Source organism: Oryzias latipes, chromosome 2 (genome assembly GCF_002234675.1).
Source record: "Oryzias latipes chromosome 2, ASM223467v1".
Classification (NCBI taxonomy): domain Eukaryota; kingdom Metazoa; phylum Chordata; class Actinopteri; order Beloniformes; family Adrianichthyidae; genus Oryzias; species Oryzias latipes.
In genome coordinates, this window is record NC_019860.2 from 7684447 (window position 1) to 7710923 (window position 26477).

Here is a 26477-nt window from a genome sequence, read left to right on the forward strand (position 1 = left end):
AGGAACATTGAGATCCTCTGAACTGTTCTCTTCTGCTCTGCTTCTCAGCATCAACTACAGAGTTGAAGGTTTTTTCTTATATTCACAAGATTCATAATCTTTGTTTTAGTCTTAGTGAAGCAGATGAACTGACTCCTGTCAGAACAGAAAAATCCTTCAGCTCCTCAGGAGTTTAGGATTTACTTCCATGTAGAATCTTTAGAGGAAAAGAGGATTTAAGCAAATATTTTAGTTTGAGTTTAGTTCAGCCCCCTAGAGCTGAAACACAATTAGGATTCTATTTAGGAGTCAACTGCTCATTGACTGCTGCAGTTGCGGTCAAACTAATTCTTGTAAATGCAGAGAGGAGAAATAAGTCACACAAATGCACACACACACACACACTCACTCACGCACACCCACAAACTTACACACCCACCCTCACACACACACCCGCACACACAGAGGGAGGAGGGCTGTTCTCAAACTCAGACAGCAGAGTTTGTCCAGCAGACACAGACGTTGGCGTTTCCTCCGTTTTCTTCTTCTGTCACGGTGAGTCTTTGTGAAAAAGTTGTTTTCTGCTCTCATGATGAAGCTGTTGTCTCTGATCTGTGAGGAAAAGAGCAGCAGACAAACACATCAGAGGTTACTGACAACATGGCGACTTCTTCCAGAAACTCTGATTCCGTTTGATCTGTGGATGTTCTTTCAGGTTCCTCATGTATTTTTACACACATTTATAATGTGTGTAAAAATACATGAGGAACCTGTATTACCCCTGTGTATAATGTGTGTAAGGGTTAAGGGCCGACGAAGTGTGCATTATTACTTTTTAACGCACGCCGTGGAAGCCTGAACCGTCCGACGCGATGCGAAGGAGGAGGTGTCACTTCTTTGTGTCTCCTCTCCCTCTTTTGATGTTCTTGTCTCTCTTTCTCTATGGCTGCATTCCAGTCATCAAAATTATCAAATTCACCAATCAAGTTAAAAGAAACAACGAAATAACTCAGGTCTTTTTGCTGTCTCGCTGTAAACTGTGAAATAACGTATCTCAACGTATGTTTTAAGTTTTATGCCAGCGCAGTGATATGTGAGCGGAAATTCATTTTTAGGCGTGCAGTTATGGTGCGTTGACACGATAATATGACAACGTGCTGAGTCTGCACCAACCTTGACTGCAGATGGAAAAGGAAGTGATATAGATGCTGATTGTCATGATGGGTTACATAAAGCATCAGTTCAGAGTTAACCTCTTACCGCTTGTTTTTGCCCAGATGATGAAGATACAGTTTGTTTTACAGATACCAGCGCAGTGGTACAGAACATTTATGCTATGTGACTGGAATTTCTTTTTTAGGCTGTGGTTGTCGCTGTGAATTATCACTTTTTAATGCACACCCAGCAGCCAATCAGAATCGAGTATTCATGCGGACCATGGTATAAATCATTCTTATGGAGTCAAAAAGGCGCTCTCCTGTGCACAACATCGCACTACCCCCAGTGTCAGGTTTTGTTTTGTTTTGTTGTTGTTAGTTCTGTCTTTGTCTCATAGTGTCCAAACAGTTGCTCACACCAAGTACAACTGGGAAACTATCTTAAGGTTGGAACAAAGGAGTGACAGAGGTTATTTCAACACAAATATCTTGAACCCCCCCTGGAGCTACAACCCCACGCTGGTATCTTACAGCGACAGGCCGCAGCAGGCTCATCTCCCAGAAGCCGCCACGCAAGCGGGGAAGACGGGGAGGGAAAGCATGCAGGCGGCGCCGCCTGGCTAGCCCCCTTGGTCGATAAATCAGTAGACCCTATCAGTTTCCTACCACCCCAATAGATCAGCAGAAGACGCTGTGGCCCTGGCACTTCACCTTGCCCTGCAACACCTGGGGCCTCATTTATAAAACTTTGCGTAGGATTTGCGTCAGAAGTGGCGTACGGATAAAACATAGGACGTGCGTACGCACAGAAATATTCGGATTTATAAAACCGTGCGCACGCACATCCTACGCATCTTTCCCTTAATAAATCACAACCAAATCTAAATGCAGCGCAGCTTTTGCGGCTGTATGACACGCCCATAGTTGCCCATAAATAGTCCGTGAAACGCCCACAAATGAATATTCATTGATTGCGAAACCATGGCAAACACAGAGAGGAAATCAAAAAAACGTAACTTCACTCAATGTGAAGTAGAAGTTATCGTTGGCGAGGTGGAAAAGAGGAGGTAAATGTTGTTTGGAGGGCACAGTGTGGGCATTACTAATGCCTAAAAGCCACGTGAGTGGCAGACGGTGGCAGACGCCTTAAATGCTGTAGCCTCACAACCTCGGACCGTGGCCGAAATAAAAAGAGAAATGGTCGGATGGTCGGACATCAAAGTCGAGGCAAAAAAACCTCTGGCGCTCCATCGCCAGAGTGTTTTTGCCACGGGATGGGGGGGGGGGGGGGCGACGACGACACCGGAGCTGACCCCTCTTGATGAGAGACTAGCGGCAAGAATTGGGGAATCCCTTAGTCGAGTGGTGACTGAGGCGGAGGGGGACACGACGCGCCAGATGCACCGGGTGACACACCCCCAAAAGCCCGCAGAGGTCCAACAGGACGGCTCGACGAAGTCGGAACCGGCTCATAAGCCACTCGTCCTCGTTTGCCAGCAAGTTTTCTTGCTGTCTAAAGATGCGTTCACTCCGAATTCTTCCATTTGCCACATCTTCTAAGAGCGCAAGATCAGCCATTGTGCGTCATTACGCATTGTGATGGGGCATTTTATTTCCATCCATTTAATTACATCTGACAAGCTACAGATGTCGGTAATAATCGACGTGGAAATGGGAAATTGATCTGCGCAAATGTAATTTCTTGTTTCTCGTTGCTTTCTGAATGGTTGAGACATACGCCATACATTGTTTCATCAAAAATAAAACAAACTAAAAGCATATGCATGAATATCATAATCCCATAGCTTATGAAGAAATGTTTTAATATGAAAACAACTTTCCCTAGTGGACAATTAATGCATCTCTCTCTATCTATCCATCTGTCTGTCTAATTGCACCTATATCTGCTCCGCCAGACGGACACACTGACGGGAATATCAGTTTTGTACATTATTTCGTTCTGTTAACTATATTTATTTATTTATATTTATTTTATGAGGATGAATTGCACAACATGCCAATATTGCAGAACAAATTTCCCTTTTCTTTTTGCAAATAAGTGTTCATTTGAATTTCTGTTGTAATTTTCGTTTGATTTTTTTTTTCACTGCTGATCGATCAAACGGGTGTTCGTGTAGGCTGTTAATTGTAAGACTTGCTTTGTGAAGTCTTCATGTTATTTCTGAGAGGCAGTATTGTCATTTTCACTTTCACGTGTTTCTTCCATCTGCCGACGGTGTCGCCGTTTCTCATTTCACCCGTTTTTGTGCGTACGCCTGGGTCAGACCTTCCGTGAAGGACCGCACATTTTCCCGTCAAGTTTGCTTTTTATAAATCTCAACTATTGCGTAGAAAATGGCGTACGCCTTCTTTTGTGCGTACGCAACGTTTATAAATGAGGCCCCTGGACACTAAGAACACCTATGCTCAGTCACTGTTCCTGGACTACAGCTCTGCTGTTAATACAGTATGGATGTGAAGATGACTGGCAAACTCACCGAACTGGGAGTGCCTACACTCACCCGAAACTGGATACTGGACTTTCTCACGGACAGACCACAGGTGGTGAGGATGGGAAAGAAGGTCTCTGCAGAGCAGACAATCAGCACAGGAACAAGGGGTGCTGCCTTAGTGTTGGGTTAAAACAACCTCCAACATCAGAATAACATCGAAGGAAAGAAAGACAAGAGACAAAGGTACCTTTTTACAAGGAGAACAAACAGAGAATGATAACCAGTTACAATCTCTCTCCGCTCTGGCGCAATACTTCTGTCGCCTCCCCTTTTATTAACTTTGTCGGGTGCCCCTTATTTACATATGCGCTGAGCTCTTAGGAGGGGGAACAAGAAGGCACAGCTGCAGCAGGATTATAAAACATTAATTACGATATGTCTATCTTCTGCAGCCTTCTCACATCATCTTCGGACTTGCAAGGCCTTTTCACACGGATAAACTAACACAGATCGTCCTTCTTTTTATTCTAGACAAAGCTAACAAAGGTTCCCAGGAGAATGCAGGAGAGAAACAAAAAGATAATTGCCTTCTCCAAAGGGTGTCACCTCCACCTTCCTGTGAGAAACAAAGGGTTAGGGCCAACCCTAACCCTAACCCTGCACACATGATTAAATGGACTTGGGCCATAAGCTCAGACGCTACAGGCCTGAAATCATCCATGCACACACCACACGCTTCCAGAAAAGCTTCTTCCCAGCTGCAGTCAGAATGCTAGCACTGGACATAAGAGAGGGAAGACTGGACTAAACTGAACCACACAAAATGCTAACCAGCCACAACAATAAGAGCAATGAACAATGAACAACAACCACAATATGTCACAAACATGACAAAAAGTACAATAATGAAAAGGTTGGGAAACTGCAATAGCATGTGGTTATGACTGCATTATGTCTGTCTGCAAATCATATTTTACTCTACTCTTCTCTTTCTTCAACTTTCTTGCTGATCTTTATTAATGAACTTTGTTCTTTTATGTTGTCCTAGGGTAACTTACCTTGACTTGAGAGCCGCAAAGAAAATAATTCAATGTACTTGTTTTACATTTTAAAATGGCAATAAACTCTTAATCTTAAAACCAGGATGAGTCGGTTCATCAGCTTAGTTAACACAATCAAACAAAGTTTAGTTCCCAGCGTACAGAGCTCAGAATCATCTGGTAAAAATCAGGATATCTGTCAGAGTTTAAGAAGACATGTTTCCTCTGCAGGTGAAGGAGGAAGGTGTGTGTGAGCTGATGTGGATCCAGTGAATCCAGCAGCATGGATAAGTGTGAGGACTTAAAGGAGGGAGCCCCTCCCTCTAAAAGCAGAGATGGTAACCATGACAACCAGATCAAAGCTCAGAGGTGAGATGAAGATCTCCAACTGTCCATGATCTTCTCCATGTCAGAGCTCAGGACTCACACCAGCAACCTTCATTCTTCACAGGAACCAACCGGGACCTGGATCTGGATCCAGCTGGGGATCCAAAAGGACTGAGACATCAAAGACTACTAATCATGACTTCAAAGTCATGCGTTTAGGAGTGGAACAGTAAGTGTTTGTCAGAGTTGAAGGAGTCTGGATTCTAGTTCAAATGATAAACAATTATTCAGATAAAGGACTTGAGGTCTGGTTCAGAGGGTGGAAGCCCAGTGATGAAATCCACAGCTATGTGGTACCAGGGTTGATGTGGAACTGGGAATGGTCGCACAAGTTCAGCTGGTAGTTAGGAAGCCGAAGCAAAACAGGTCTGGACAAACTCCCATGTGTCAGCAGACATGGAGGGCCACCAGAAGCACTGTTCAAGTAAGATCAAGGTCCGGTGTATCTCAGGATAGCAAGCCAGCATGATGTTGTGGCCCTACTGCAACACGGAGGAACGAGCAGGTGAGGGAACAAACAGAAGACTTGAGGGACATTCAGGAGGAGAAAGAAGGTCTTCCAGAGCCCTCTGAACCACATGCTCCACCTCCCAGATGGCTGCACAGACAACACAGCAACGTGGTAGGATGGTGTCCTGGGGAGTGTTGCAGGAGGTTGGCAGCTCAAATTGCCTGGACAGGGCATCAGGCTTCAGGTTGCGTATGTGAGTGTGAAATTAAAGCGGTTTAGGAAAAGGGACCACCCAGCCTGACGGGGATTCAGTCTGCGGGCAGAACGGAGGTAGGATAAGTTCCTGTGATCAGTCCATACCAAGAAAGGTTGAGATGTTACTTCCAGCCAATGGCTCCATTCCCTCAAGGCCAGCACGACGGCCAACAACTCTCGATTTCCCAAGTCATAATTCTTCTCTGAAGGAGAAAGCTGCCGGGGGGAGAAAGTGCAGGGATGCATCTTCTGATCTGAGGATGAACGCTGGGAGAGCATTGCCCCAACTCCCGACTCTGAGGCATCCACTTCCACCATGAACTGAGCTGTAGGATCAGGATGGGACAACACAGGAGCAGAGCAAAGCAGACTTTTCAACTTCACAAAGGCTCCATCAGCTCCTGAGGACAAGTAGAAGTGTTCTTTTACAGAGGTCAGCTTGGTCAGGAGAGAGGCCACAGAACTTTAGTTCCTTATAAACCTCCGATAAAAGTTAGCAAACTCCAAAAACCTTTGAAGCTGCTTCCCATTAGTGGTTGTACGCCAATCTGCTACAGCTTTGATCTTGGTAGGACCTGGTTTAAGTTGGCCTTTCTCAATCACAAACCCAAAGATCTGACAGTAGAGACATGAAAGTCACATTTTTCTCCTTTAGCTTAGAGTTTGTTTGCTAGCAGCTGCTGAAACACAAGCCTGACATGTTGAACTATGGCGTTTCATGGCTGCCATTAATTGAAGGAGTGCAAAGATAACTGAACGAGTTTATTCGTGAACTGAGTAAGCGAACCTTCCAACTGCGCAAGCACAATGCAAACCGGGCGACCCCGCATTTTAAAACTGCATGATTGCAATCCTGAGCGACTGTATTAGGAAACTGAATGAGCATAAAGCTCTGACTGCGCAATCCTGCATGCTTGCTTGGTTTGCATGAAGTGTTCAGGGGGGTGTTTTCGTCACTTGGGGGCGGTAACCTTTCTGGTTGATCTGATTGGCCGAAATTTGCAGGTAAAGTCCGGCGAAGCAGCGGGAAATAAAAATGGCGGATGTAACTTGGATTGAAATGTTAAAACAAGGTAAGAAAGTGTAGTGGGTATTTTTGTGCTGTAAATTTTTCTATTGTGAAAATCACTTTATTAGGTAAATGTACACTTACACTTAGCCAGAGACAGAGCTACTACACAACTCAAAGTACAGGGAGCGGATATTAGCACATGGTTAGCAAATGCTAACAATGGAGCAGCATCTCATCCATGTAGTGTCGTTTTACTGCTTAATTTTATTCTGTTTCTGTGGTGGACTGAGCAGTATAAAGTAAGGACAACAAACAATTTAATCAAACATATTTAAATTTATTTTTCAAAAAGTGTAAATGGGCAAAAACGGGCCCTAAAAGAGGTCAAAGTAACAAAATTAACTCAAGCTTTTAAATGTAACAGGACAACTGAACAGACAAACCAACTTAATTAAACTGACCTACCTAATTGAAAACACAAGGGAACATATATAGTGGCTGATCAAACTAACTAGACACACAAGGGGGAACTTAAAAAGACTAAGACAAACTACAACAAACCAACTAAACTAAAGCCCATCCTTTGGTAAATGAACATACACAAATGAATGAAAATAAAGAACATCAAAATAGAAACTAAAGTAAAGAAACAGAAAGAATTCCTTGTCCATTGGGCGATGGTTCAGTCCAATTAGCTGCCGGCTGAATGTAAGGCCTCTGCTGACTGGCATGCATTGTTGTGTCAGGCCTGACTTGATGGGTCCAGCAGCAGATGGCAGCAGCAGCTACAATGGTTCCCTTTAGCGTGGGTAACTCAAAACAGAACAAATTAATGAAGCAAATTATAATAAAGTAAACTGAAACATGTTATTAAATTTTTTGTTCAAATGTGTTTGTGTTATGTTTGAAAAAGAAAACTAAAAGTATATGCAAACAAATAAAGTGAACAGATATATGTAGGGTGTGATGCAGGAAGTTACTGCCCTGATTGGGTGGCAGCGTAGGTACCATCACAGTTTCACTAGTTAAATTAAGACATGATGTTTATTATTAGTATTTGGAGAAAGAACTCACGATAAACACAACTTTGGATTTATCAGATGAATACATGAGAGGCTGCTGATCGTACACAAATCTACAGTGACAGAGCTGGGTCTGGAAATCTTATTGAGGTGAGTTACGAGGAAACCCCTTTCAGGAGGCAGCCGAGACGATTAACTCCAGTGGAAAGGTGTTGGAGGGTGTTCCTAATCTCCTGGAGTGCCTGGTCATGCCGTCCACCAAGAGCCCCTTGGATTGAGAGGACATGTTTAACCTCTTGAAACTCTGCGGGGTCCATTATGGCCAGATGATTCTGTTATGTTGAGTGGTTGGATCCCAAAGCAGAGTCTGATGCCGAGGACAGGTTAACAGTTTATTATTCGCGAAACAGAACAAAATCAGACAGGAAGCTGAATCAGGGAGCTAGACTTGAAACACAGGACGGTCACATATAGCAACTGAATATAAATCATCTGGCAGGGAGGAAGAGAAAGATTCAGGCTATTACAGAAAGATCAATGAGATGAGGATCAGGTGTGCAATGTTGAGAGGCACCAGGCAAAAGCTCAGACACGCCCCCGCTCCACACTGCTCAAAACTGTGACTAGTCAAAGGGTGGATTCATTGACTTAAAACCTTGTGCTATCCTACGGGGTCAAGATGACCATTGACGTGTTATCCCTACCATGACAAAGGTGGATAAGGGTGGAGAGGATTTCATGTAATCCATCAAAACCAGTAAAGATCACAAATCATTGAAGAAAAAATTGTTCAACACATTTTCTTGTGGGGTCTAGATTACCTCACTCCCAAAGTCAAAGTGCCTAGGATAGCACAAAGGTTAAATCATCATCATCTTCTGGTGCAGATAGGTGAGCTACATGTAAACATTCTTTCTCACAGACATTTCTATCTTCATGTGTGCAGCAGTGAGTGTTGGAGCTTTTCCACAAACACAGCAGTCACAATGAAAGAATACATCTTAAAGTGTACTAAAAGCTGCTCGGTGGGGCAGTGGTTAACGCCGTCAATTCAAGTCCCTGCTGGGGGACCTGAAACTGGACATCAATGGGGGACCTTTCTGTGTGGAGTTTGCATGTTCTCCCTGTGTATGTGTGGGTTTTCTGCTGGGACTCTGGCTTCCTCCCACATCCAAAGACATGCTTTATAGGTTAATTGGTTACTCAAAATTGCCCATAGATGTGAATATGAGTGTGCAAGGGTGTGTGTGTGTGGCAACCTGTCCAGGGTGTTGCCAGCCTTCGCCCACATATGGCTGGGATAGGCTTTGGGAACCCTGTGACCCTGAAAGGCATAAAACGGCTTAAAAGATGAATGAAATAAGGATTGTACTGAGTGTTTGCACGGCCACCAGCGGGTCCAGTAGGATCTGATTATTGCTGATTCTCCACAGACTGGACCAGCAGAGCTCAGAGACTCCCAGTGGTCCGTCTGTCCAGCAGCATCAAACACAGTTGGACTCCATCTTTCTGGTCTGTACATGAACACAAACTACTTTCCCATCATTCTGTCCACAGTCGTCTCCATGCTGCACTTTGAACACCGGTGGACTGTCAGTGTGTCCAACATGGAGCTGATGTTTGGCTCCATGACTTCACTCTGATTGGCTCATTCATCTGGAATTTTGTTGCAGCTGCTGGAGGACAACATTGTCACTTTTGTCAAGAAGGAGCTGAAGAAGATCCAGAAGCTTCTGAGTCACAGAGAGGATGAGGAGGAGCTGGAAGATGAAGATGAAGGGCTGAGGAGCAGCAGAGAGTCACTGAGGAAGATCACAGTGAACTTCCTGAGGAGAATGAAGCAGGAGGAGCTGGCTGATGGACTGCAGAGCAGTAAGAGGATTTCTCTGAAGGTTTCAGCTGCTGATAAATGAAGATTTACTGATGTCTGAACACATGGAACTACAGGGATTCAAACCCTCATCATTAAGGGCTGCAGAGAGTTGATCTACTGTTTGTTGTCTTCATTCAGGTTTGACTGCTGTAGTTTGTCGACATAAAGTCCAATCTGGTCTAATGAAGAAGTTCCAGTGTTTGTTTGAGGAGATGGCTAAAGCAGGAAACCTAACCCTTCTGAATGAGATCTACACAGAACTCTTCATCACAGAGGGAGGAAGAGGAGAGCTGAATGAAGAACATGAGGTCAGACAGATTGAAGCAGCATCCAGGAAAGCAGACAGAGCAGAAACAAGCATCAGACAAGAAGAGCTCTTCCAACTCCCAGCTGGAAGACAAGAACCAATCAGAACCGTGATGACTAAGGGAGTGGCTGGCATCGGGAAAACAGTCTTAACTCAGAAGTTCACTCTGGACTGGGCTGAAGGCAAAGCCCACCAGAACCTCCACTTCACATTTCCATTCACTTTCAGAGAGCTGAATGTGCTGAAAGAGGAGAAGTTCAGCTTGGTGGAACTTGTTCATCACTTCTTCCCTGAAACCAAACAAGCAGGAATCTGCAGCTTTAAATATTTCCAGGTCCTCTTCATCTTTGATGGTCTGGATGAGTGTCGACTTCCTCTGGACTTCCACAAGACTCAGATCGTAAATGACCCTAGAAAGCCCACCTCAGTGGCTAATCTGCTGACAAACCTCATCAGGGGGAACCTGCTTCCCTCTGCTCGCCTCTGGATAACCACACGACCTGCAGCAGCCAATCAGATCCCTGCTGAGTGTGTTGATATGGTGACAGAGGTCAGAGGGTTTGATGATCCACAGAAGGAGGAGTACTTCCGGAAGAGGTTCAGAGATGAAGAGCAGGCCAGCAGGATCATCTCCCACATCAAGAGATCCAGAAGCCTCCACATCATGTGCCACATCCCAGTCTTCTGCTGGATCACTGCTACAGTTCTGGAGGATCTGCTGAAGAGCAGAGAGGGAGGAAAGCTGCGCAAGAGCCTGACTGAGATGTACTTCCACTTCCTGGTGGTTCAGGCCAAAGTCAAGAAGGGTACATATTATGGAGGGACTGAGACAGATCCTCACTGGAGTCCAGGGAGCAGGAAGATGATGGAGTCTCTGGGAAAACTGGCTTTTGAGCAGCTGCAGAAAGGAAACCTGATCTTCCATAAATCCGACCTGACTGAGTGTGGCATCGATATCAGAGCAGCCTCAGTGTACTCAAGAATGTTCATACAGATCTTTAGAGAGGAGAGAGGCCTGTACCAGGACAAGGTCTTCTGCTTCATCCATCTGAGTGTTCAGGAGTTTCTGGCTGCTCTTCATGTCCACCTGACCTTCATCACCTCTGGAGTCAACCTTATGGAAGACGAACAGAAGAAAAAATCCTTAAAGATTCTCAAACTGAAAAAAAGCGGTCCAGTCCAGTTCTACCAGAGTGCTGTGGAGAAGACCTTAGAGAGTCCAAACGGACACCTGGACTTGTTCCTCCGCTTCCTCCTGGGTCTTTCATCGCAGACCAATCAGAATCTCCTACGAGGTCTACTGACTCAGACAGGAAGTAGCTCACAGACCAATCAGGAAACAGTCCAGTTCATCAAGGAGAAGATCAGTGAGGATCTACCTACAGAGAAAAGCATCAACCTGTTCCACTGTCTGAATGAACTGAATGATGGTCCTCCAGTGAAGGAGATCCAACAGTCCCTGAGGTCAGGACGTCTCTCCACAGATAAACTGTCTCCTGCTCAGTGGTCTGCTCTGGTCTTCATCTTACTGTCATCAGAGGAAGATCTGGAAGAGTTTGACCTGCAGAAATACTCTGCTTCAGAGGAGGCTCTTCTGAGGCTGCTGCCAGTGATCAAAGCCTCCAACAAAGCTCTGTAAGAACTCTCAGGAAAATGAACAAATGAATCTGAGTGGAAACATGAAAGATTCGATAACTTCTGTATGTCTTTTTTTCAGACTGAGTGACTGTAATCTGTCAAAGAGAAGCTGTGTAGCTCTATCCTCAGTTCTCAGTTCTCAGTCCTCTAGACTCAGAGTTCTGGACCTGAGTTACAACAACCTGCAGGATTTAGGAGTGAAGCTTCTGTCTGTTGGACTGGAGAGTCCACACTGTAAACTGGAGACTCTCAGGTCAGGTTTCCTTCAAAGGTTGATTTCCTACAAGTTCTGTCTGTTTTTCTCTGTTTCAGGAAAAAGCGTCAGATAGATGTCAGTGAAGAAGAACCAGCAGAGGACTGTTGCATAAAGGAAAAAGAAAACAACATTCTGTTTGAATTAAAAATCCTGGTTTTTCCAAGAGAAATTGCTTATTAGTCAGAATGTCATCTGTCAGTCTGTCATCAGGGCGGGTCCCCCCTGACTGAATGTACCAAGTTCCTGGACCTCCAGCTGCATCACTGCTCCTGAACACACTTTTCTGTCTGATTTCAGGTTGTGGAGCTGCAGTTTGTCAGAGATCAGCTGTGAAGCTCTGGTCTCCGCTCTGAAGAAAAACCCGTCCAACCTGACAGAACTGGACCTGAGTTGGAACGAGAACCTGCAGGATTCAGGAGTTGTTCATCTGTCTGGTTTTCTGGAGAGTCCAGACTGCAGACTGCAGACTCTGAGGTCAGACTCCATGTTTCAGTTGTGTTCAGATCAAAATGATGACAGTTGTGTTCACCCACATCGGTTAGAGCTGAAAGTCTCTGGCTTGAAGGACTGCAGCACAGAAGGACTGGAAGATCATCTCCTGAAAACTGGGATGAAGACTTTCCAGCATCATGCTGCTGAAATTCTCCCATGTTTCAGTGCTTTTTGGAGAAGAGCTGAGCAGAAAAAGGAAGTGGACTTTTTCTGCTGTTGGTGCAGAAACATCAGTTGGTTTGGATGCAGCCACAGGCTGATGTTTGACTTTCACACATCTGGACTTCTTTCCTGAAGCAGCTGCATGTTATCCTGAATGTTCCTGAATGTTCTTCTTCTTTGCTTCTCCTAGACTTCAACTCTGAATTATTCTCTTTAGAAGTGAAGGATGAAAAACAAGAACTTTGTCTTTAAACTCAACTCTTTGTTCTGGATTCAGGTTGAACTATTGCAGTTTGTCAAAGACCAGCTGTGCTGCTCTGGTCTCCGCTCTGAAGTCCAACCCGTCCCACCTGACAGAACTGGATCTGATGTTCAACAACCTTCAGTCTTCAGATGTTCAGCAGCTCCAGGATCTGGTGGAGAGTCCAAACTCCAAACTGCAGACTCTGAGGTCAGTAGAGGGTTGGAGTCAGTCCAGCTGCTTCCAGATGTTTGGTCCTAAAGTTAGTCTGAGAGCAAAGATGCAGAGTTTCCTGTGAAGCTGCAGCTTCTCAGTGAAGCTCTGAGGAGAATGATGACAGGCTTCAGGACAACAGTCAGCCAAACAGAGCAGCAGAAGCTCCAACAGGTGAAGATTTAAATTAAAAATTAAATTAATTTTATGTATGAAGCTCCTTTTATGTAAAAAGAACAGGTCAAGGTGCTGTACATAAAAACAAACAAGAACGCAAAAACACCAATTCCCACGGATGCTAAAAATAACAGAATAAGCCCCTCATAATAAAAACACAAAAACAAAGACAAATTTAAAAAAAATAATTATAAAAAGCTAAAGAAGAAAGAACCCAGAAGGGCTGTCCAAACGGTCCTTTTGTTTGCTGCGGCGTCATTATCCAGACAATACAAGCACAACTAAGCCCCAGCCTCTCCTGCCTCACCCCCCCCCCCCCCCCCCCCCCCCCCAACCCCCAGGTCCAATGCGCCACCACCAGGCCAGGTAGCTCAGAGGACCTGAAACAAAAGAAGCCAGAGGCCAACAGGGCCAAATCCTCTGGGAGCCCAAACACCTCAGCCAAGACATAGTTAATGCATAAAAAGTCTAAAACACCTAGAATACAAATTAGAAAAGTTTTGATGTAAAAAAGTACAACTTGACTCTTCTTTCTCTTTCGGCTTTTACCATCAGGGGTTGCCACAGCGAACAAGTCGCATGGTAAACTTGGCAATGTTTTACGCCGGATGCCCTTCCTGACGCAACCTTCTCAAACCGGGCTTGGAACCGGCACAGAGGTAGAAAAAAGTACAACTTGACTAAAAAGCCATAAATAAATAAATATCATAACATAACATACAAAATACAAGAGTAAAATTCTAAATCCCACATAGGAGATGTACTTAAAAGCTGAATTAAATAGTTGTGTCTTTAGTCTCTTTTTAAAAACTTCGACAGTGGATGAGGCCCTCATATCCTCAGGGAGGTTGTTCAACAGACGAGGCCTCTAGTATCTAAACGAGGCCACGTCGTAGATTTTTTTCTGGACCTAGTGACCTTAAGCAGGCCGGTGAACCCATGGGAGGTCCATAATCTCAAAGCAAGTCTAATATAAAAGTAGAACCAAGACCATGAAGACTCTCATAAACTATTAAAATAATCTTAAAATAAATCCTAAAGCTGACAATGACCCAGTGCAGAGATTTTAAGCTTGGTGTAATGTGCTCCCTCTTCCTGGTTCTCGTTAAAAGTTGTCTAGCCGAGTTCTGGACTAGCTGCATACCATTAGGAATGGTTTTCTTAACACCAGAAAGGTGGGCATTTGAGTAATCAATTCTTGATGTGATAAAAGCACGAATTAAAATTTCAGCACTGGCTCTAGAGAGACAGGGTCTCACTCGTGTGATATTCCTCAGATGGTAAAATGTAGTTATGCCGTTATAACCCAAGATCTGCGTCTAGAACCACATCGAGGTTCTTTACTGTATCACATATAGTCATATAGTTGGTTGACAGATATAATTGGACCTTATTTCTTTCATCTTCAGAACCGATAACCAAGATTTCTGTTTTTTTCTTGGTCGAGCTGCAAACATTTTTCTCCCATCCACATTTTAATATCTGAAATACAGTTTAAAAGGCTGTCCATGGGTTTTGTATCATTGGGTGACACAGCTACACACAATTGAGTGTCATCAGCATAGCTATGAGTTAATGCCGTGTCTCCTGATGACATCACCAAGGCGAAGCATGTAAAGATTAAAAAGTGTGGGACCCAGGATAGAGCCTTGGGGCCCCCCTTCATGTCCGTTGGTGTCTCCCAGATAAAAAAAAAATCATTTAAATTAACAACAGAATCTCCATCTGTGAGGTGGGATTTAAACCAATTAAGCGTCGCAACATCAATCAAAACACAACTATCGCGTGTTCTCTCACTGATAGGAGGACGTACTGTAAAAAGATCAACAAGGGTTGTTGATCCATTCCCTGTAAGGAAGATGATCTAAGATCATCTACCTTAGTGGTAAAGAGGTCTACATACTCTGCTACTCAAACTTTACTGCTAAAAGTGGAGGGCAGGCCAGAGATTGGATTTATTATTTCATCAATTATAGCAAAGAGGATTTTTGGCTTGGACTGATTTTCTTCTATGAACTTTTAGAATAAGAAATTATTTGTTTGATATTGATTGAATGTTTAAGACTGTCAAATTCAGTTCAGTTGATATATTGCTGTGATTCTATTGGTGGTAACTGGACGAGTTCTGGATGTGCAATGTGTTAAGATTATTATAGTTCCTGTTGCGTTTCCTGGAGAAAAGACTGTGTGGATAAAACAGATGGTATGGTGAAGATGACAAGTTGTGGTGATGGTTTGTGGGATATCTGGCTGAAGGGTCTGAGGAAGAGGACAGAGTTTTGTTGTGATCCTGTAGATGTTGGATCTGGGGGAGTATTGAGAGTTGATGGTCGGTCCTCTTTAACCCTTGTGATATCTTAGATGACCCCACCCTTACATTGACGTGTTCTCCCTACCATGACAAAGGTGGATAAAGGTGGAAAGATTTCATGTAATCCATGGACACCAGTGAAGATCACAAATCATTGAAGAAAAAAGGTTCAGAGCTCTGTCTAGTGGGTCTAGATGACCCAACTCCCAATGTTAAAGTGCCTAGGATAGCACATTCAGAGGGTACTGGGGTGAAGACCGTCGGGTCAATATATCTTAAAGTATCAGCGAGTTTTACTAATATCGTCCATGAGCCTGGTGACGGTTTCATTCATTTGGTCACAGCAGCAGTTTTGACAAGCCATAGAAACCACCATGAGTGATGAGAAATAAAAGAAACCTTCTCCAGAGGCTTTCTCTAGCTGCTCACAGAAACACCACTCGCCACTGAAGTGCACTGAAGTGCATCAACAAGATGACAGGAAGCTGCTGCTCTGAACAGGACTGAAGCTCCTGCTGCTCTTTCTGCTGCTGTGCTGCATCACTGACTGATAGACCAGGATCAGGAGACACTCCATCACCTCTGTCTCTCTACTTTCTCTTCACAGGTGGGAGGAACATGGCTGGTCGGACTGATGTTCCTCCTAAAGGAGCAGAGAGGAGCAGCAGCTGGTCTGCAGAGATGTTGTGACTGGACGGTGTTCCTGGGAGGTGGAGAGCAGAGTGATGGAGGAATCAGAGGAAGTGGAGATGAGTGTCAGAGCTGCAGCAGGAACTGATCTGAGATCAACTCCACTGTCTCTCTCAGCATCAAGTGGACAGTTATTGTGCTGCAGCTCCCCCGGTGGACTGATGGAGAACTGCACTTCCTCTTCTCATTCTAACTTGGAGTGTTGGTCTGAAACATGGGTTGGATTCAGATGTTCAGCAGCTCCAGGATCTGGAGAAAAACAGACCTGCAGACAAACAGATTCTTTTCTAGATCATCACTTTCTTCTTTGATCTCCATTTGATGGACAGACTTGAGTTTGGGATGGACCAATCAAGGATTGAGGGAATCATTGATCAGACAGAACATTTCTGGATTAGATAGATCTATGTGTGGGTCAGGGGAAAACACAGTCAGGCGTTGGATCCTGGTTCTGTCTCTGGGACAGCTACAGAACCAGAACTCTGGATCACAAGATTCTGGTTCCAGATTTTTCACACTTTTCTGTTCTCCAGAAACTCTCATTGACAAACAAACAGAGTTTCATTCAGAAACCTCCAACGTGGTCATGTGACCAGAATGTTCATAGTGTAGACACGGACAAACGCTGTGGTCACATGACTCACTGGTTTGGATTCAAGTCATTTGAAGTCAGTTTTTGGATCAGAAATCCCATCTGATCTCAGTTAGTGAACAAAAGTCTCTCAGTTGATTCATTTTTCTATCATCTCTGTTCTGTTGATGATCAAATATTGACTCATGCAGTTTGAAAGACTCAGAGTTTTGGTTTGATTGATGTTTTCCACAGTTTTCTGATTGAACTGCCTTTTTCTTTGGTGTTTTGTGGGTAAAACTTCATTTTTTTCATGCTGACAACATTTTTAGCTGCAGTTTTGAAGAAGTTTCATCTAAATCCAGTTGAATCTCCTCATTTTATAGAATGTCTGAAACTAGTTGAAACTTTCTGAACATAAAATCTGTTTTCTCCAGAGGACATGAATGAACAGAGTGGATCTTAGTGAGGAATGACAGCCTCTGGATGCAGAGAATCACTTTTACATGGAAGCATATGTGTGTCATATTTCAAAAATAAAAGTCAATGGCTGAAATGGTTTTTTATTTTCACTTTTTTTCTCTAACCCTTCCCTATTCCCACCCAATCCCCAGGAGAAAGGAGATGGCTAAACCAGCGATCCTCATCAGGTTTGTAAATCAAAAACACAAGCTAGCTCTGATGAATCAAACAAGGAATCTGAAGGGATCTGCTGCTTATCTGAACGACAATCTGACCAGAAGGAATGCTGAAATCGCCAAACATGCCAGGCTTCTCAGGAAGTGTAAGCAGATTGAGAACACTTGGGTTAAAGGCTGCATGATTTACGTCAAACCACTCGGTCCACCGGACCGGTCCAAGGTTCTGGTTGTGAACACCATGAAGGACTTTGAGAAGTGTTTGATTACGGACGTCTGAACCATCGTGCTGTAAATCAAAGAGCCAGATAATTTCAAGAAAAATGACGCCTGGATTGATCACATTCTCCAAAAGTCTGAAGTGACCTGATTATCAGCAAAGTTCTGACCTGCAGACAACTTGACCTCAACTTTCAGCGCCGCTTATAACAGCCGCCGAATGATATTGGACCTTAATCTGATGTCTGCAGACATAACATCGAAAAGAACTTAAAAATTCAATTCAAATCATTTGTTGAAGACTGTTAAAATGGACGATTTCTACTTTACTTGCTCCAAAAATTGATTCATGATTTTTCCTGATGAAACATAATTTGCACATATTTTAAATTTGACACTTGATCAATTTTTGCTATGAAGATTTTTGAAACAGTGTTATGTCTATTTTACTGATATAGTATTATTTTTTAATCATGTACATGAGTTTCTAATGAATATAATCTGCATATATTTGAGATAACTGATGTGCATTTGCCATGTTGATTTCTAAAATAGTTATTTCTATTTTTACATAATAATTAAGTAATTCATCTTTGTTATGTGCTTGATTGATACCTTAAGGATTCTTAATCTGATTAAAGTTATGAACCGGATAATGATAAATCATGTAATAAAATGGTTACGGTAGAACAGGGGTGGGATTATATAAATTCGCTTCGTTCCACTCCCTTTCAAGCAATATTTATTAACATGTCTAGTTATCCTAAGTTTGATTTGTCTTTGTATGAATGTATAACAGCTGATTAAATTGTTTTTGTGTATTATTTTTACTTGATTGCTTGAAATAAACCATTTAAAAATAATCAAATCAAAAACAATAAAGCTGCGTTTGTTGACTCAAAAAATAAATGAAAAACCAGTCCGCCAAACAGCTTTTTCTTTTTCTTTTTCAACACCGTTCATTCTGACACTTAATTGAAAGACATTTGTATTTGACTTTTAATTTCATAAAAGGTTCTCTAGTAAAGAGAACTTCACTAGAGACGACACCCGGGTGCAGTGTAGCAGTGTAAAACTGTCCTCTGAGCCTCCCTTAGTGCTGCTGCAAAACCCATGCAGGGAAAGTCGAGTAGTTCCTAGCTTTAGCTTATGTGCTGAAAGACAAGTGAAGGGAGTGAGACACAGAAATATTAAAGAAATAGTTACTAGTACTCTCAAAAACAAGCAGAGCTATGATGTAATTGTGGTTTATTAATCATTCAATCCATTTCCTCCAAGACCCTCTTAGTAAATGAGTTAATCAATGATAACAACCTTCGTCTTCTAGCCTTAGAATGAATGCCTTGAATGAAGCAACCCCCCCCCCACACACACACACACATACACACACTTATGCTAACTATAAAAAAATCAAGGATTTCAGGAAAGGAGGTGGTTTGGCTGTAATATCACAGTCAAGCTTATTGCTCTGCGCTACGGTTAAACATGTTTATGATTGCTTTAAAAGCATCATATCATGTCTATATTTCACCCAAACAGGAAGACTCAAAAACCTGTTATATTCATAGTTATTTATCGCCCAACCGCATGCCCCCCTGCCCATAATTAAATTGATGAATTTTCTGACTTTCTATTGCCCACTGTTTAAGATTCTGATGAAATCATAATAATGGGGGATTTAATATTCATTTTGATGACTGGGAAAAGTATTTGCAGCTTCATTACATGATGTTGGTTTCACACAAAACGTAAATAAACCCACTCACTAGGCCTGCACGATACATTGCAAATTAATCGTTATCTTGATATCAAGCTGCAATACACATATCGCAAAAGTTGGTGAAAATTGAGATAAATGGTAATCTTAACAGTGCTAAGATAATCTTATGTCAGCTTGAAGTATTTAAGGAATGAACTAAATCTATTTATGCATTTGACCAATCGGATGGACCCCTTTTATGTTAGATGTTTGCCTCCTATGTAGACTAGGGTCATCTGGATTGTAATTTAGGTTATGTTAACTTTTTTTTAAATTAAACTGTTGCAGTGAAATAGAATTTATGTTTTTGGTTGTTTTGCTATTTGTTCATTTACATCGTCATGGCAATATTGATAAATAGTATCGCAAATGGCAAGTTTTACTCATATTGCTCAGCACTTCCACTCACTGTCATAAGCACACCCTGGACCTTGTTTTAACCCATGGTATAGAGATCAGCCAGCTGAGTGTCCTTCCTCATAACCCCATCATTTCTGATCACTTACTGATTACCTTCCAGTTTTCATTAGAACATGCTACTGCTCCAGTGAAAAAAAAAACAGCTTAGAAGAACCTTATCTGATCATTCTGTGTCTGAGTTTAATCTCACAGTTCAACAAATATTAAGTAAATTAAGTAATGATGCCTTACAAGCCCTCAGGAGTACACTCAATGTTGTACTCAATGTAACCCTAACCGAGTAGCACTGTGTGGTTTAATGCTGAAACAAGTGACTCGTAAGTTGGAAAGAGAATGGCGTTGCTCCAGTTCAGAGAAGTCTCTGGATACCTGGAAACATAGCCTCTTAACCCTTGTGCTATCTTAGATGACCCCACCCTTACATTGATGTGTTCTCCCTACCATGACAAAGGTGGATAAAGGAGGAAAGATTTCATGTAATCCATGGACACCAGTGAAGATCACAAATCATTGAAGAAAAAAGGTTCAGTGCACTGTCTAGTGGGTCTAGATGACCCCACTCCCAATGTTAAACTGCCTGGGATAGCACAAGGGTTACATTATAAAAAAGCTCTGCGTAGAGCTAGAACCCAGGACTATTCAACCTCAATAACAGAGAATGGAAATAATCCAAGATTTCTTTTTACTACAAGTTACACACCAGATTACAATGCACTGGAGAATGGCATGCAATGACAGTCTTCCCACTAATAAAGAAACAGATTCCAGACGTCAGTGGAAACATGGCAGTCACCTGGTGGGACAAGGCTAGGAAGTGGTGGTGGTGCTGTGAGACTACTGTTTTGATGCAGAAATTCTTTTTGCATCATAACTCAAACAAACAGGAGAGCATATCTGCGGGTCTTAAGTCGCTCACATTATACCATTGTCTTGATTCTGATTGGCTGCTGAGTGTGCATTAAAAAGTGATAACCACACATTTTAAAAATAAGTTCCGGTCACATAGCATAAATGTTAACATTGAGTTGGTTTCTTTAAAACAAACTTTAGCTTCATCATCTGGACAACCAAAAGCACTAAGAGGTGAACTTTCTCTCTGATCTGATGCTTTATTCAACCCAACATGACAATCAGCATAGATATCGCTTTCCTTTGCTGCTGCACTCGAGGTTCGCGCTGGCTGAGCTGGCAAAGGGGCGCGTTGTCACTTTTCTGTTGCACCACGTAAAAAAATAGTCTCTTTTTGGAGAAAAAGAGATCACACCGAAAAAATAACAAAAAAAAAATAACAAGAATAAAGTACTAAAACATGGTTGAATATTTATTTCTTTCAAAAAAAATGGACAAAAAAAGAATATACATTTTCTCTTTTAACCATGGTATAAGCGGGTTAATGATCTTTGAAGTGTGCATTTTCAGACTAAATGCACTTCACGGAAACTGAAGCATCTTTCTGCAGGTGGTGCTGCAGCTTTGGGCATGTTTTCCAACTCTTTAGCTTCTGCTGTTCATGGAGTCGTGTCCCTCTGTTCTTGGAAAGGAGAAACGTGCAGAGAACTTTTCCCATTTCCACTCCCTCCTTTCAGCTGCTGCCCCCTGTTCCCCTCTGAATCAGGGGGGAGGAGCTCTCATCTGTTCTGCCCACCCCCATCTAGAAAGACATCAGCACCACCTGAACATTCCAAAGCTCTTTTCCAACCCATTTCTACTGAGAAGGAACCAAACACATGAAGATTAGAACAGCTGGAACCGGATGAGGGGGAAGGCTAAGGATTCAAGTCTGTTTGTGAGTCAAAGACAGAAATCAATAGAAAACACAGAGTTGATTCAAAAGAACATTTATTAGATCCAAACAGGCTGCAGGAATTTTACAGACAGCTTTGCTTAGTTTTCCCTGCAGTTCCTATCCTGTTTCAATGCAGTTTGAAGCATGAAAAAGAACAGAGTTTTACCCACAAAACACCAAAGAAAAAGGCAGTTCAATCAGAAAACTGTGGAAAACATCAATCAAACCAAAACTCCGAGTCTTTCAAACTGCATGAGTCAATATTTGATCATCAACAGAACAGAGATGATAGAAAAATTAATCAACTGAGAGACTTTTGTTCACTAACTGAGATCAGACGGGATTTCTGCTCCAAAAACTGACTTCAAATGACTTGAATCCAAACCAGTGAGTCATGTGACCACAGCGTTTGTCCGTGTTTGTACTATGAACATTCTGGTCACATGACCACGTTGGAGGTTTCTGAATGAAACTCTGTTTGTTTGTCAATGAGAGTTTCTGGGGAACAGAAAAGTGTGAAAAATCTGGAACCAGAATCTTGTGATCCAGAGTTCTGGTTCTGTCCTTGTTCCAGAGACAGAACCAGGATCCAACGCCTGACTGTGTTTTCCCCTGACCCACACATAGATCTATGTCATCCAGAAATGTTCTGTCTGATCAATGATTCCCTCAATCCTTGATTGGTCCATCCCAAACTCACATCTGTTTATCAAATGTAGATCAAAGAAGAAAATGATGATCTAGAAAAGAATCTGTTTGTCCGCAGGTCTGTTTTTCTCCAGATCCTGGAGCTGCTGAACATCTGAATCTAACCCATGTTTCAGATCAACACTCCAAGTTAGAATGATAAGAGGAAGTGCAGTTCTCCATCAGTCCACCGGGGGAGCTGCAGCACAATAACTGTCCACTTGATGCTGAGAGAGACAGTGGAGCTGATCTCAGATCAGTTCATGCTGCAGCCCTGACACTCATCTCCACTTCCTCTGATTCCTCCATCACTCTGCTCTCCACCTCCCAGGAACACCGTCCAGTCACAACATCTCTGCAGACCAGCTGCTGCTGCTCCTCTCTGCTCCTACAGGAAGAACATCAGAATCACCTTTACTTCCACCTGCAAAAAAAGCAGAGAGACAGAGATGAAGGAGTGTCTCCTGATCCTGGTCTGTCAGTCAGTGATGCAGCACAGCAGCAGAAAGAGCAGCAGGAGCTTCAGTCCTGTTCAGAGCAGCAGCTTCCTGTCATCTTCACCTGTTGGAGCTTCTGCTGCTCTGATTGGCTGACTGTTGTCCTGAAGCCTGTCATCATTCTCCTCAGAGCTTCACTGAGAAGCTGCAGCTTCACTGGAAACTCTGCATCTTTGCTCTCAGACTAACTTTAGGACCAAACATCTGGAAGCAGCTGGACTGACTCCAACCCTCTACTGACCTCAGAGTCTGCAGTTTGGAGTTTGGACTCTCCACCAGATCCTGGAGCTGCTGAACATCTGAAGACTGTGGGTTGTTCCCTCTTATGTCCAGATATGTCAGGTGGGACGGGTTGGACTTCAGAGCTGAGACCAGAGCAGCACAGCTGGTCTTTGACAAGCCGCAGTTCTTCAACCTGAATCCAGAACAAGGAGTTGAGTTTAAAGACAAAGTTCATGTTTTTCATCCTTCAGTTCTTCTAAAGAGTTCAGAGCTTAAGAAGATGAGGACGAGTCAGCAGCAAATGTTGGACATTGTTCCCTGATCCATGACTTCAGCTCTGAATGAAGAGTCAGAAGCCTTGATGAAAGGATGTGAGCAGATGTTTGTGGATGTAACGGTGAGTGTTACAGACTTTTGTCTGTATTTTTGTGTTTTAGTTTACCCTATGCAGAGGCCTGCTCCCTCACGCTGCCTGATTTCACCTCCTGCAGGAGATGATTGCACTCTCCTTCCCTCCTCCAATCACCAGACTGGGCAGGAAGCATAAAAGCCTCAGCAGCCCCTGTTCTAGTGGCAGCTGAATTCCTTGAGAGGGAACCCTTATCTCAGCTTACCCCTGCTATCAGACTTACATTTTAGGAGCCTGTGGAAAAGGCCTGGTTCTCCTTCTTTGTTGTGGTCATCTTTTCATTTATGGTTTAATCTCAGTACTGTCCCCCTTGTTAAAGGTTCCACTTTATGTTCAGTGGATAGTTGTGTTTTTTCCACTTTTTTTGTTGTATTTTTGGGGAGGTCTTCAGTTTATTAGAAGATGCAGAGTAGTGCTTATCAAGTTAAGTTTTGTTCCCTTTTTGAAACAAAATCTTTGACGCCATTGTGTTCACTCCCACACCTGTCCATCTAATACATGGTTACAATATCAGTCTTGACCTTATCGGCTTACATTTTTTTTCTCTATGTTGCCTATTTTCTCCCTTCCCATGGGGTGGAAAGTGACAGTGGGGATGTATGTGGATGAAAAGGTGAGGATGTTTGTGGAGGATGTGTCTGTCAGAGCAGCATCCAGCTGCAGCATGACTCTGTCACTGTTTGCTCACAAACATCAGCCGCTGGACTCTCAGCTGCATCTGCTGAATAACAGCAGGACTCAGAGTGCATGTGAGCGTGCACGGCTGCTTCTTCTGCACTTGTTTTAAAGGAGTCTGTTGGAGCAAAGACACAAAGAAGAGCTGATGGCTGCAAGCAGATCTTTGTGGAGCACAAATGTCAGCAGACAGCTTTGAAACAAGCAGCTGCAGGAAGAAAAGAAGAAGTTCTTCTGCAGATCTTTGAAAAGATCAAGCAGCTGCAGGAAGATGCTGCTGCAGATCAGAATCTGGACATTTCTGCTCACTGTGGATAAACACAAATTTGTCATCATATTGATCTGAACACAACTGAAATGTGGAGTCTGACCTCAGAGTCTGCAGTCTGCAGTCTGGACTCTTCAGAAAACCACATAGATGACGAACTCCTGAATCCTGCAGGTTCTGGTTTTCACTCAGGTCCAGTTCTGTCAGATTAGACGGGTTTTTCTTCAGAGCTGAGATCAGAGCTTCACAGCTGATCTTTGACAAACTGCAGCTCCACAACCTGAAATCAGACAGAAAAGTGTGTTTAGGAGCAGTGATGCAGCTGGAGGTCCAGGAACTTGGTACATTCAGTCAGGTGGGACCCTGATGACAGATTGACTGATTATGTTTTCACTGTTTAGCATTTTCTTTGGGATTTTGACCCAAAAACATGACATTGAATGAAAATGCAGTAGATGAGAAATTACTTTAAAATTGAGTTAAAACACACGAGGTATTGAAATGTCATTTAACATCATGAATTATTCATTACTAAATACATTTTCAAAATGCATGGTAGAAATGCAGATTGAACTGACAGTTGGAAAACTTTATTATGGAGATCATGGAGAGTGAAGAGTTAATTATTGCTGTGATGAGTGGAGAGATGATGGGGCAGCAGCCTTTAACGCGGGTGGAAGAACTGGGGTCCAGAGTGCAGGTGGAGGCTTTGATTGCTATCAGCTGCTTGCTGAGTTCCACAGAGGAGACTGGAGAATTGGGAGTAAGGGAACTGTAGATTGTTTCGATTTTAAATTGAAATGGGACAGAAAGGAGTTGCCCTTGGCTAACGTGAAAGATAAAGAGAAGTTGCCATTATAATTTAGGAATTTTCTATGATAGACAAACAAAGTTTTAGGATTATTGGAGCTGATATGAATGTTGTTGAAAAAAATAATATGACCGGGCAGTAATGAGGGCATACTTGTACTGATGAATGAAATCAATGTACATCTGGAGATATGCAGTTAGTCCAGTTTTGCGATGCAGTCTCTCAAGCTGTCATTTGTGGGATTTCATGGTGCAGAGTTCAGAGGTGTACCAGGGTGCTGTGTGGGTGAAGGAGAAGAATTTTTGTTTTAGTGGGAGCCAACTGGTCAAGACAGGAGGAGAGTGTGATATTGTAGTAGTTTACATGTTCAGTAGTATTGTTAGACGGGGGTGGGGATGGGGGGGCATTTCAGCAGTAAGGGAGGCTTGGCAGTATATCAGGAGAGACGGATAAGAGGTTATCAAAGGTTATCTTGCAATTGATTATAGGTGCATAGAGAGGAAATTCAATGTCCAGACTTATGGCTAAGTGGTCAGTTATATGATGGTTTTGACTGGAAAGATAATGAACCAAGATCCCAGTTTTGCAGATGAGATTTAAAATGTGGTTGGTAGATGGTAGATGGTAGAGGGGTGGTTGGTAGCCATATGCTGCCTGAAAGTGTAAAAACCGGTGGACTTCTGAGAAGACCGTGCAGACGGAACACATGTTGACAGACAAGTACTGCCATCTCTTTGGCTGATGGTAGCCACTGCAGGTATATGGCATGAACCAACTCGGAGAATGAGTCCACAACCGTCATGACGACTGTTTGTCCCTGAGAACATTGCAGACCTGTAAGGAAATCCATGGCATGGCAATCCATGGCAACATGGAACCAAGGTCTGGAGGGCACAGGCAGAGGCTTAAGTAAACCAACAGAAGGGGTTTTCTGGGTGTCTTAACACTGGCACACATGGGGCATTAGGAGACAAATGCCACAATGTCAGATGACATAGTGGGGCACCAGAATCTTTGAGCCACCAGGAAAGCATTCCTAGTAACTCCAGGGTGGTAAACTAAATGAAATTAATGTCCCAATTTCAGGACTGACTGCCATAGGTGCGAGGAGACAAACAAATACTCTGGAGGACAACCTGGAGGTATACATGTAGGATCGGGAACAGAAGCCTTGATCCTGCGCTCCAAAGACCACCGTGTTGCACCCATAACCAGATGAGCAGGGAGAATGACGCTGGTAGTTGTACACTCTTCACCCTCCTCTCACTGATACAAATGTGACAGAGCGTCCAGTTTGGTGTTTTTACTGCCCAGATGATAAAAGAGGGAGAATTTGAATCTGTTAAAGAACAAATCCCACCGCGCCTAGTGGGAGTTCAGGCGTTTGGCTGTCCGAATG

At 43.1% G+C, this 26477-nt stretch overlaps 2 protein-coding genes across 8 annotated transcripts in view; both read right to left on the bottom strand.

The window, feature by feature from the left end:
- Positions 1-26477, bottom strand: part of LOC110014374 (gastrula zinc finger protein XlCGF57.1) — a 526943-nt gene that overhangs the window by 187898 nt on the left and 312568 nt on the right. The window lies entirely within an intron of this gene.
- The window catches only part of LOC110014287 (NACHT, LRR and PYD domains-containing protein 12), a 69567-nt gene continuing 64635 nt past the window's right edge, over positions 21546-26477 (bottom strand). For 4 of the 7 annotated variants that reach the window (XM_023962024.1, XM_023962020.1, XM_023962030.1 and 1 more), the window contains 3 exons: positions 24371-24547; positions 22935-23108; positions 21546-22620 (listed from right to left, as the gene is read on the bottom strand). In XM_023962024.1, coding sequence (XP_023817792.1) covers positions 22611-22620; positions 22935-23108; positions 24371-24547 — 361 coding nt within the window. In that variant the 3' untranslated portion in view covers positions 21546-22610. The remainder of the gene's footprint in view (positions 22621-22934; positions 23109-24370; positions 24548-26477) is intronic. The other 3 variants (XM_023962048.1, XM_023962036.1, XM_023962033.1) reach the window with 2 other exon arrangements.